This window comes from Pristiophorus japonicus, chromosome 11 (genome assembly GCF_044704955.1).
Source record: "Pristiophorus japonicus isolate sPriJap1 chromosome 11, sPriJap1.hap1, whole genome shotgun sequence".
NCBI lineage: Eukaryota > Metazoa > Chordata > Chondrichthyes > Pristiophoridae > Pristiophorus > Pristiophorus japonicus.
In genome coordinates this window covers 85,449,700-85,462,048 of record NC_091987.1, presented here as the reverse complement: position 1 = coordinate 85,462,048, position 12,349 = coordinate 85,449,700, and the positions used below count along the sequence as shown (strand labels likewise).

The following is a 12,349-nucleotide window of genomic DNA, read 5'->3' as shown; positions in this document are numbered from 1 at the left end:
ATATTCTCGACTGAGTCCATTCTTTAAACAGCAACTTTGCAATCTCTTCAACTCAGAGAGACTGGGGAGGAGGAAAGAAAGACTGGGGAGGAGGAGAGAGAACGACTGGGAGCGGGGGGCGCGGGCAGAAAGAAAATGACTGGGGCGGAGGGGAGATCGAGACAGGGGAGGGGAGAGACACTGCGGGGGTGTGAGCAAGACTGGGGGAGAGAGAAAGAGAGACTGGGGGCGGGGTGGAGGGGAAAGACAGACTGGGACGAGAGAGGGAGAGAGAGAGAGAGACTGTAGAGAGAGAGAATGGAGTGAGGGAAGAGATAGTGAGGGGGAGAGAGATATTGGGGAGAGTGAGAAAGAGAGACTGAGAAGGAGAGAGAGGGGGGCGGAGTGAGAGAGACTGAGGAGGAGAGAGAGAGAGAGAGGGAGACTAGGGAGGGAAAGGGGAGAGAGACTTGGATGGGAGGGGGGAGAGAGATTGTGGTGGGGGAGAGAGACTGGGGTTGGGGAGGGGGAGAGACTGGGGACGGGGAGAGACTGGGTAGGAGGAGAGAGTGGGGGGAGAGAGACTGGGGGTATGAGGAGAGAGACTGGGAGGAGAGAGACTCGGGGGAGAGTGGGAGAGTGAGAGATTTGGGGGGAGAGTGGAAGAGTGAGAGACTGGGGATTGAGAAACTGGCAGGGAGAGTCTGGGGGTGAGACAGAGAGAGACAGGGGGAGACAGGGGAGGCAGGGGGAGATTGGGATGGGGGAGAGAGACTGGGGATGGGGGAGAGAGACTGGGGAGGGGTAGAGAGAGAGAGGGAAACTGGGGAGTGGGGGAGAGGGAGACTCGGGAGGGGAGAGAGGATCTGGGGAGGGAGAGGGGCAGAGAGAGTCTGGGGAGGGGGGAGAGAGATTCTGGGAAGGGAGGGAGAGATAGAGACTAAGGGGGGAGAGAGAGACTGGGAAGGGGAGAGAGAGACTGGAGAGAGTAGGAGAGAGAGTCTGGAGAGGGGGCTGAGAGAGACTGGGGAGGGGAGAGAGAGTTAGAGAGACGGGGTGGGGGTGGAGAGCAAGAGAGACTGAGGAAGAGAGACTGGGAGGGGAGGAGAGAGACTGTGGTTGGGGGGTGTTACACTCATAATAAAGGGTGAAACTAAGTACTGTGTGTAATGGGCAAGTGTGACTTTAGCTCCTTTAATAAGATTCCAGAGTGCAGATACCTCTTGGGTGGCCTACTTACAAACTGTGCTCCCAAGGAATGCTGGGATCCCTTAGGACTCCAATAGGTGGACCCTCTGGTGGTCAGGTGTCATGCAGATTACAAAGGGTTAAATAAATAATGGGGGGCGGGGCGGAGAGACTGGGCTGGGGCAGAGAATTGTGCATGAAACACAAAAGGTTAGTATGCAGGTACAGCAAGTGATCAGGAAGGCTAATGGAATCTTGGCCTTTATTGCAAAGGGGATGGAGTATAAAAGCAGGGAAGTCTTGCTACAGTTATACAGGGTATTGGTGAAGCCGCATCTGGAATACTGCATACAGTTTTGGTTTCCATATTTACGAAAGGATATACTTGCTTTAGAGGCAGTTCAGAGAAGGTTCACTGGGTTGATTCCGGAGATGAGGGGGTTGACTTATGAGGAAAAGTTGAGAAGGCTGGGCCTCCACTCATTGGAATTCAGAAGAGTGAGAGGTGATCTTATTGAAATGTATAAGATTATGAGGGGGCTTGACAAGGTGGATGCGGAGAGGATGTTTCCACTGATAGGGGAGACTAGAACTAGAGGGCATTATCTTAGAATAAGGGGCCGCCCATTTAAAACAGAGATGAGGAGAAATTTCTTCTCTCAGAAGGTTGTGGATCTGTGGAATTCGCTGCCTCAGAGAGCTGTGGATGCTGGGACATTGAATAATTTAAGACAGAAATAGACAGTTTCTTAAACGATAAGGGAATAGGGGGTTATGGAGAGCGGGCAGGAAAGTGGACCTGAGTCCATGATCGGATCAGCCATAATCGTATTAAATGGCGGAGCAGGCTCGAGGGGCCGTATGGCCTACACCCGCTCCTATTTCTTATGTTCTTATAGACTAGAGAGTGGCAGAGAGAGATTGGGGATGGGGGAGAGACTGGGAAGGGCGAGACACTGCGGGGAGAGAGACTGGGGTGTAGAGAGGGAGAGAGAAAGATGGGGGAGAGAGACTGGGGCAAGAAAGAGAGAGAGAGAGAAAGAGAGAGAGACTTGGGGGGGAGAGAGAGATACTGGTGGGGGGGGATAGAGTGACAGGGGAGAAGGTGAGAGACACTGGGGAGGGGGCTATAGAGGGTGAGAGAGACTGGGAAATGGGGAGAGAGACGGGGGGTGGGAGATAGTGGGACTGGGAAGAGGGTGAAAGAGATTAGGGAGGGGGAGGGACTGGGGAGGGGCTATAGAGGGACTGGGGAGAGGGTGCGAGAGACTGGGGAGGGGGGATAGAGGGACTGAGGAGAGGGAGAGAGAGACTGGGGATGGGGGAGAGACTGGGGAGGGTGAACGAGTGGTGGCAGAGAGACTGGGAGGGATGGGGAGAGAGACTGGGAGGAGAGACATTTGAGGGGAGAGAGGGAGGGAGAGAGAGACTGAGAGGGGGGGGGCGAGAGAGACTGAGGCGAGGTGTGCGAGAGACTGAGAAGAGTGGGAGAGTCTGGAGAGAGGGGCGAGAGAGACTCGGGAGGGGTGAGGGCATTAGAGAGACGGGGTGGGGAGAGAGGGTGGGAAATACTGGGGAGAAGGGGTAACGAGAGAGACGGGTGGGAGAGAGACTGGGGGCAGAGGGGGAGAGAGAGAGACTGGGGGGAGAGAGAGACTGGGGGGCAGAGGGTGAGAGCGTCGGGTGGGAGAGAGAGAGAGAGACTGGGGGGAGAGAGAGACTGGGGGGCAGAGGGTGAGAGAGTCGGGTGGGAGAGAGAGAGAGAGAGACTGGGGCGAGAGAGAGAGAGGCTGGGGTGAGAGAGAGAGAGAGAGAGAGAGACTGGGGGGAGAGAGAGCGAGAGAGAGAGAGAGACAAAGAGACTGGGGAGAGAGAGAGAGAGAGAGACTGGGGATTGAGAGAGAGAGAGAGAGACTTGATTTGTGAGAGTGAGAGACTGGGGGGTGGGGGAGAGAGAAAGAGAGAGAGACTGGGGGTGGGTGAGAGAGCGAGGTTGGGGAGGGAGAGAGAGAGAGAGAGACTGGGGAAGGAGGGGGAGAGACTGGGAGGGGAAGACTGGTGAGGGAGAAAGAGCCTGGGGAGGGTTAAGAGAGAGACAGATGGGGGCGGGTGGAGAGAAAGAGAGACTGAGGGGGCAGACTGGGATGGGAGAGATAGACTGGGAAGGGGGAAAGTGAGACTGGCAGGTGGTGGAGAGAGACTGGGAGAGGGGGGAGAGAGAACGGGGAGGGAGGGGGGAGAGATTGAGTTTGAAAAGGATGAGAGACTGTGGTTGGGAGAGACAGACTGGGGGTGGGGAGAGAGATACTTGGGAGGGGGCGAGAGAGACTGGGGAGGGGGTGAGAGAGACCGGGGAGGGGGCGAGAAAGACTGGGGAGAGAGGCTGAGAGAGACTGGCGATGGGTAGAGACTGGTGGTGAGTAAGAAGGATGGAGAGGAGGGGAGAGAGAGAGATTGGAAGGGGGCTGGAGAGAGAGAGATTGGAAGGGGGCTGGAAAGAGAGATTGGGAGTGTGAGAGAGCAAGAGAGACTGGGGAGGGAGAGCGAGGTAGACTGTGGAGGGAGGGGAGAGGCTGGGGGCAGACTGCGAGAGGTGAGAGACTGGGGAGGGGATAGAGAGAGAGACTGGGGAGCAGGTGCACACAGAGATAGATATGGGAGAGAGAGACTGGGGAGAGAGAGAGACTGGGAGGGGGAAGGAGAGAGGCTGGGGGAGGGTGGGGGAGAGACTGGGCGGGGGAGACTGGGGATAGGGGAGGGACTGGGGAGGGGGAGAGGGATAGAGAGACTAGGGCAGGGCAGAGAGAGAGAGAGACTGGGGAGGGGGTGCAGATAGAGATAGAGATGGAGAGAGAGACTGGGGGAGAGAGATTGGGAGGGGGAAGGAGAAAGACTGGGAAGGGGAGAGAGACTGGGGAGGGGGGTGGAGAGAGACTGGGAGGGAGAAGCAGTGAGACTGGGGAGGGGGGCAGAGAGACTGGGTGGGGGAAGAGAGACTGGAAAGGTTGGGTAGAGAGACTATGGAGGGGATAGAGAGACTGGAAAGGTTGGGGAGAGAGACTGGGGAGGTTGGGAAGAGAGACTTGGGGTGGGGGAGGGAGGAAGTTAGAGAGACTGGAAAGGTTGGGTAGAGAGACTGTGGAGAGGATAGAGAGACTGGGAAGGTTGGGGAGAGAGACTGGGGAGGTTGGGAAGAGAGACTTGGGGTGGGGGAGGGAGGAGGTTAGAGAGACTGGAAAGGTTGGGTAGAGAGACTGTGGAGAGGATAGAGAGACTGGGAAGGTTGGGGAGAGAGACTGGGGAGGTTGGGAAGAGGGACTTGGGGTGGGGGAGGGAGGAGGTTAGAGAGACTGGGAAGGTTGGGGAGAAAGACTGGGGACGGGGTAGAGAGACTGGGAAGGTTGGGGAGAGAGACTGGGGAGGGGGTAGAGAGACTGGGAAGGTTGAGGAGAGAGACTGGTGAGGGGATGTAGAGACTGGGAAGGTTGGGGAGACTGGGGAGGGGGTGTGGAGACCTACAGCTGCTGAGACCAATTGTAGCACGCTTACTGCTGCCTGGCTGAGACCAGCCAACTCAGCACTGACTGGAAATGGAACTTGTGCCTTTCCTGATCTGCAGTTCACGATATTGGGGAAGAAATTCTGTGGCAGCTTTACGCCTGCAGAAATGTAGAGGGATGGAACATCCGCCTGCTGACTTGCCACTGATCTCATCCCAAATCAAAGGGACAGGATAAGTTATATAAATATGGCAGTCACTTGCTCCTATAGCGACACATCAAAGACACCTGTCCCGCACAAGCAGCGGATCCCAGAGCGGCACGCTGCCGCTACGCGGGGGGCAACAGGAGGTCGAGATCGGGGTGACGACAAAAGACGTCAGGATTTCTTTTTAATATCAAAGGGCCATTTTAGAAATGGCATTGATTCCTTCTTGCATCAATTGCACATTGCTCTGCAGTTCAGGCCCCTCTTTAGCCCACAAGGAAACCTTTTCCTGCTCTCAGCACAAGTCGCTTGCACTGGGCTGATCAGGCGCTTTAGCCAGAAATCCTGGGGAAGCCCGGGAGCAGCCCTCACAATATAACAGGGATGTCAACATCACCCGGGAAACACGGAGCCAAGCAGCAGAAGGGCCAGGGGATGGCAAAATGGTGAGATTGTTGTTGCAGTTGCTTTGTGGGCCAGGAGGAGCAGGAGTGCACCTTTGGGTGTCCCCCGACTCGGGTTTTTCCCTCCCCTCCCACGACTGTGACTGCCTCTGTTTCCACCACTGCCCATTCATTTTCTGGGTATTGTTCCAGTGGGTCTCCTGCTTTGTAGGACCACTCAATGGAACAATTTCTTTAGATGAATTGGCTGTCTCATGGCCTGTGAGCCGGCCTCTGGCATCCATGTGTCCTCAAATCTGCCCCCCAGTTTTACAGGAGCCAGTGATTCTGCTACTGGACCATGGAGAAAAAGACTCAACAACACAAATACCAGGAGGCAGTCCGCAGATGTTGGCACCTTGAGCCCCAAGTCAAAAGAAGGCAGTAAAAAAGCTTCCTCAAAATGCTTGGAGCAGACAGCAGGCTCCCTGCCCCCAGAAATAAAGATGGGCCAGCATTATAAGTCAGACTCCAGGGCTAGAAATATGTTCCAATAATAGGTAAACAGCGGTAATATTAACTTGATATCTTCCCGCAAACACTAATGCACCTCCAGTATCCCTACCTCTAAGCAAATGAGAAAGATAGCTCAGGTCTGCAGTTGCTACATGTGTGGCAGAGGGCTGCCCTCTGTTCCTGATGCTTGCAACATTCCAGGGAAGAATGCCAGAGATTTCAGAGTAGGAATGGGAGGTGGAATTTGGAAGTAATGAGCCACAGGGAGTTATGACTCACTCTTGCAGACAGAAAGAAGGTGTTCAAAAAAGTAATTACTGAAACTGCATTTCATTTATCCAAATCTAGCTGAGTGAATGCAATGTACGAGACCTGCCAACATACAGGTAAACTGCAATAATTGGTGCCCTGGACAATGTGTGGGAATGGGTGAATCAATTCTTCTTACATCTACTCAGGTTTCAGGGAGCGGTGTTGGGAAAGGCAGCTGGAAGATAGATTGGAAGAAGAATGAACGACTGTATCCCAGAGGGGACAAAGCACTTGATGGTGGGGGTCATGTCCTTAGGCAGCAGAAGTGACAGAAAATAATTTGGCATAGGGGAAGCTGGTGGGATGGAAGGTGAAGGTGAGGGGTCCCTGTTGCTATGAGAGGAGCGACAGGGGATGAGATCATAGGCTTGGGAAATGTGATAAATATGGTCATGAATCCTGTCAACTACAGCTGAGAGGAAACCTCATCGAAGCAATAGGTAGAGGGATTGAGTCAATGAATGCTCTTTTCCAGGCCTCGGTTCCTTCCTTCAACAATTTTCAAACATGTTCCCATCCAGCAAGATCCTGAACAACTTTCTAAGAATTGTTTCCCCTTTTTAATTCCATGCATCTTTCTTGGCTGGAGGTGGGTGTGATTTAGAAAGTGCACCTGAAGTACGAATATGTTAATTTTAAATAGTTGTTCCTTTCCACAGGGCAATAAATATTCAACCTCTGGATCAGAGGCAAATTGGAAGAGTTACCCAGCTCTGAAATCTGATCCCATAATAGAACACCCAAAGGACAAAACAACATCTCTTTGGACGGACCGACTGTTGCAATGTGGCTACCAGAATCAGCGCTTCACCCCTGAAGAAAGGTCAGAGGGGACAATCCTTATGAAAATGATTGAATGGCCAAAACCACCCAAGCCTGCTGTTCCCTTTCTGAAAAGCAGCGACCCATCACATGTTCACTTTGTTATTGTAAATTCTGGAAAGACTTTCTATGTTGGTGATCAGTTACAAGTGATGCTGCGTATGAATGATTTTGAAGGACACCCAAAGCAATATGGGGGTGACTATCTTCAAGGCCGGATCCACACCCCAGCTTTAAAAGCCGGTTCAGCAGGAACCGTTGTAGATAACCAAAATGGATTTTACTATATAAATTTTAATTTATCTTGGCCAGGGAAAGTTGAAGTATCTGTTTCCTTGGTTCATCCCAGTGAAGGGATCCAAGCACTTGACAGGCTACGCAATGATTGGCCAGAGAGAGTGTATTTTAAAAGTACCTTCAAATCAGGGGATATCTCTGAGACCACTGTGTGTGATCTTTGTTTGCCTCAAACTGAACCGCTCTGTAACTTTACTGATCCCAGGACTGGGGAGCCCTGGTTCTGTTACAAACCACAGAAACTCCCCTGCTCTGCTCGTATCAACCATATGATGGGAGGCTATCAGCAGAAACTCTTAAAAGGAGAAGAAGGACATTATTTCCAAAGGTATGGCACTGAACATTCTCATTTATATGTTTGTTTTACTTTTCTTCACATCCCGAGCTCAGATTATGAGACAAGGATAAATTCACCAACCTCATGTTCCAGTGCAACTGAAGGGATCATGGGTTGGAGATGCGGCACTACAGTGTTGTAGCCTTATCTCCGATCCATACTCCTTTTCAGCATGGGATTGATGGATTCATTTTATAGAATCATAGAATGCTTACAGCACAGGAGGGGGCCATTCAGCCCGTCGAGCCTGTGCCTAGACTAGAACTAGGCCTATCTAAGCTGGAATGTCAATTTAAAAACTTGAACATGGAAAACTTCCGGCACTTGTCATAGCAAGTATTTGGAGATGAGTAGCTGTTGAGTGGGCAGCAAGCGGTTGTTAATTTAGTAATTATACAATGAGGGAGGAAATTTCAAAGGGTAAGTAATCCTCGGCCACTCTCGAACATTTCCAAGAGCTGTCTGAAGGGCATCATTACCCGATGCATTGGAATTGGTCAACTTCCTGTTTCCCAGACAGGGACTCTTATGTGGTACAGAGGGAGAGAGCTAAAACGCAGCAAAATCATAAAGTCTGAAACTTTTTTCTCGGGTGGTAAGTTAATGGGATAGATTTTTGTTTTTGTTCCAGACCCATGTGGGGTACCTCGCTCGTACTTCCCCTTATCCCACAATCTCTTCTGATGTACAAGCTGCACATGGTGCACCTTTAGCTTCCTCCCCTCTCCTCACCACAGTCCTCCCCTTGTGCCTTCCTCATTTCACACACCCAACAAATTCAACCTGTCCAGCCATTGGGTCAAGAAGACGGGGAGGAGAATGAAGGGGAGGAGAATGAATGGGGAGTGTGTGTGTGTGGGGAGTGTTGGGAGTGTGTGTGTGGGGAGTATGGATTGCCTCCATCCTTCCACTTCTTCCTCCTCCACATCCGTTTCCTCCTTTTCCGCTTCCTCCCATTCGCTTCTTCCACTTCCTCCTCCTTCTCTTCCTCCTCCACTTCTCTTTGCAAGCAGCTTGTTCCCTTTGCTGCCTCTGCTCCATCTCCATGCCGTGTTGTAGCCCAAGGGGGACTGGAGCCCCCAGGACTGGGAGCAAGTGGTGGTCTCAAGACCCCTCCTTTTAAGAGACAAAGGGAATGAAATTCCATTGCACTGCGTTTGGGGGGGTGGTAACATCCTGGAAGCTGGACATTTCGCGTCAGGTGCGGAAGACCTGCCCAACTCACAAAATTCAGTTTACCTCCCCTGAAAGTAAGTGCAGCACAAAATAAAGCGCTCCACTTCATTTCTGGGCTGGTAGTAAGTTGGACGGGAGCAGGCCGCAGCACTATGCACTGGGCCGTGTAGCGCTGCCGTATAGGAGGGGTTCTTCCTTTCATTGAAGGGAAGGGCCCAAGTTGCAAACTCTGCAGTGAAGAAACGGGTCTCCCTGGACCAGCGGGGAGCGGGGGTGCTGTGCCAACAGCCTGGCACTCAAGCAGAGTGGCGAGCTGACCAATCGCGGCATGGTCCCCGCGATCGAAGCGCCTAAGGGGCACAGATGATATTTGTCAGTTTTTAAATGGCCGCCACCTCCCCTTTCAGTATTGCCCGAGAGCGGCCTGCAGCATGGTTCACGTCCCCAGAAGCTGTTGCTGGCATTGCCTGGCGCAACTTCAGGGGGTGCTCCCCAATTTTTGTTCCGGGGCAATAACGGGGCACTGCGCACAGTGATGAGGTCATCAATACCAACGCAGTGGAGCGGGCCGCTATGGGTTACTGACGGCACTAAACTTCCGTGTAATTTAGTGGGAGTTGTTAGTGGTGCCACACCTGGGTGAAAAATCATTTACGGCCCGTTAGCAAACCACTGGGTGTGCTAACGGGAGGTGCAAATGACCCGAATTTCTCGGCCAAAGCCTTTCAAATGTCCAGCAGCATTCTCTCTGCACTTTAACAATGTTTTAAATGTCTTACAACCAAGACCCTACTCAAATAAACTGTACAGGAACCAGCATAAAAGCAACAATTAAAACTTACTTGAAAGTTGTGTGTGTCCCTTTAAGTAGCGTTAGTGTGGGTCCGTCATGCAGCTGAACACACCTTCAGATTTGTCTGCTTTGGAGAGGGCGAACATTCAAGCAGCGACGTCTAAAATAGCAGGTCGTGGCGACACAATCTGACTCGACAGCAAGCGCAGGCCACGGCTGCGCTGCCAACCTGCCCAAATTGGTGCCCGCACCGCTCCGCGCCAGAAACGGCTGGAAGCGAGAAAAACACTCCGATTATAACCTGGGTGGGCGGGGGCTGAAACTCACATACATAGCCAGTCATTCTACTGCCCAAAACTGGCAGGAAGAGGCAGCTGAGCAGTGGGTGGGAGCATAATCACAGACGAGAGGAATGGTCCTCAGCACTCGGGTATGTCATGGGAGGGGGTCAGGGAGAGCCTTGTGTTCCGCTGACCGTGTGCCCAAATAATACAATGCCACCTTGTATTGCTAAGCTTCCAGTCATTTGAAACTTTCACTTGTTACAATTCATGGATTGTGGCATAATGTACAATAATAATAATAATTTATTTTCAGTGGGGTCAATGTCAAGAAGCGCATATTACCCAGTGGTTCGGGTTATGTCATTGTTGAACCTTCACCTCGTACAGGTAAGAGCAATGTAAATTATTGCAGAATAGAGGTTTAGTATATTAGAGGGAATACAAGTAAGAAGAATGTTGCAATAATTCTTTGGTGCTGCAGATACTATCTTATATTCTAAATTTAATTTAATGTTTCATGCAGTTTCTTATTGAGTTAAGTCACATTTTGGGAGCAACCTTTTATTTAGTTCAAGTAGGATTTATTTTCTCACATGTCAGGTAAAAATCGGGTTGTGTTTCTGCTTGTCACAGGTTCACCTGAGTCAATAGCTCAAAGTGCTGGAAGTTCCAAGAGCAGGCTCTAAATAATGTTCTGATGTGAGTCCATTGGCCTAAATTGAATGTTATTTTTTTTTAATTTCAAAATATATACTTTATTCATATAAAAATTTGCACGATACATTGGAAGGCAGTTCAGTACATTTGGATGCTGATGGCAGTTCCGTTCAATACATTTGCTTGCTTTATATTTCAGGGTACAATTCAGTACAATCCAGGATACATTGAAATACAGTCATCAAATTACGTTACATGTGGCACTATACAGTACATGGAACGGGTGAGGGTACAGTTACATTTCTTTACAACATACATTACTAAACAGTTGCTGAACTTGCATTATACATGGCACTTCATAGGTTTTTTCAGATCAAAGGTTTACAAGTACAGCCCGAGGGGAGTTTGATACTGATTCCAGCCCCTGGGTTTACCGTGGTGGAAGGGCCTTAAACTGTGGCTCTTCACCACCGTGCCTTTGCGGCGACTGCACCAATATTTAGTGCATCCCTCAGCACGTACTCCTGGATCTTGGATTGCGCCAGTCTGCAACACGCAGACGTGGATATCTCCTTGCTCTGGAAGACCAGCAAATTTCGGCAAGACCAAAGAGCATCTTTCACCGAGTTGATGGCCCTCCAGCAGCAGATGATGTATGTCTCAGCGTGTGTCCCTGGGAACAGTCCGCAGAGCACAGAGTCCTGTGTTACGGAGCTGCTTGGGATAAACCTCGACAGCAACCACTGCATCTCCTTCCAGACCTGCCTTGCAAAGGGACAGTCCCAAAGGAGATGGCTGACAGTCTCGTCCGCACCACAGCCAACTTGGGGGCAGAGTGCCGTGTCTCTGAAATCCTGGCTGTGCGTGAAGGATCTGACGGGTAGGGCCCTTCTCACCACCAACCAAGCTACGTCTTGGTGCTTGTGTGAAAGTTCTGGCGATGAGACATTCTGCCAAACGAGTTCGACAGTCTGCTCGGGGAACCATCCGACAGGATCCATCATCGCCTTCTTTTGTAGGGTATCCAGGCCCTTACGTGCCGACCACTGCTTTATGGTCTTGTAAGTCAAAAGTGTTTTTCTTGAAGGACAGGTGCTGAGGCACGTTCCAACTGCTCGGAGCGTTCCACGGCAGCCTGGCCAGACCCATCCTTCACAACACCGGGGACAGATAGAATCTCAGCACGTACTGACACTTGGCGTTTGCGTACGAAGGGTCTATGCACAGCTTGATGCAGCCGCGCAATTGAATAAGTTATTGGCATATCAATAGCTTTCCCAGATAGCTTGGCCTGCTGTAACAGTGACAGAACAATGAACTATTGTTCTCAATCACACACTGGCAATATGTAGCCACCTTTGGATTTGGAGGTATACTGCAGGAAGGTGGCCCTATTTGAAACTCCAGTTAAAGCACAGGTGCCAGTTGCATGGAGGGCAATTGCCAACCAAGTCAATGCAGCCGCCCAGATCCTCGTACCCGCTGTGAACGTGGAAGAGATTTGCTGGTATGGGGAAGAAGGTAATGGTGAGTATGCGCCTCACTTTTGCTCACACTTCATGTGGCGTCTGTGATTCATTGCACAGCCCTGGAGAATTACTTCTGAGGTACCATTTAAAACACTATACCAATAATGATCTTTGCCCTATGCATTATTTCATTGTGCCAAAGCTGGATGCCACGCTCTTCTTGCAAATGAAGGTGATGACTGATGCTTAGGCTATAAGCCTGCTGTTAGGTGTCGAAGACACCGATTCAAGGCAAGAATCTTAACACAAGCAGGCCGTCAGATTGCTAGTTTATTTTTACTTGCATACAAGGGGAGAGTGCCCTAGACAAAGGCTAGGGTACCAACTCCGCAATCCACAGAAATTGGAACATATTTATACACCCGAGT

The 12,349-nt window shown here is 51.0% G+C and overlaps 1 protein-coding gene across 1 annotated transcript in view; it reads left to right on the top strand.

The window, feature by feature from the left end:
- Positions 1 to 6,712: 6,712 nt before the first annotated feature.
- The window catches only part of LOC139276125 (NXPE family member 3-like), a 742,865-nt gene continuing 737,228 nt past the window's right edge, over positions 6,713 to 12,349 (top strand). Inside the window, exons 1-2 of the mRNA XM_070893650.1 lie at positions 6,713 to 7,533; positions 10,109 to 10,182. Of these exons, the coding sequence (XP_070749751.1) occupies positions 6,713 to 7,533; positions 10,109 to 10,182 (895 nt within the window). The remainder of the gene's footprint in view (positions 7,534 to 10,108; positions 10,183 to 12,349) is intronic.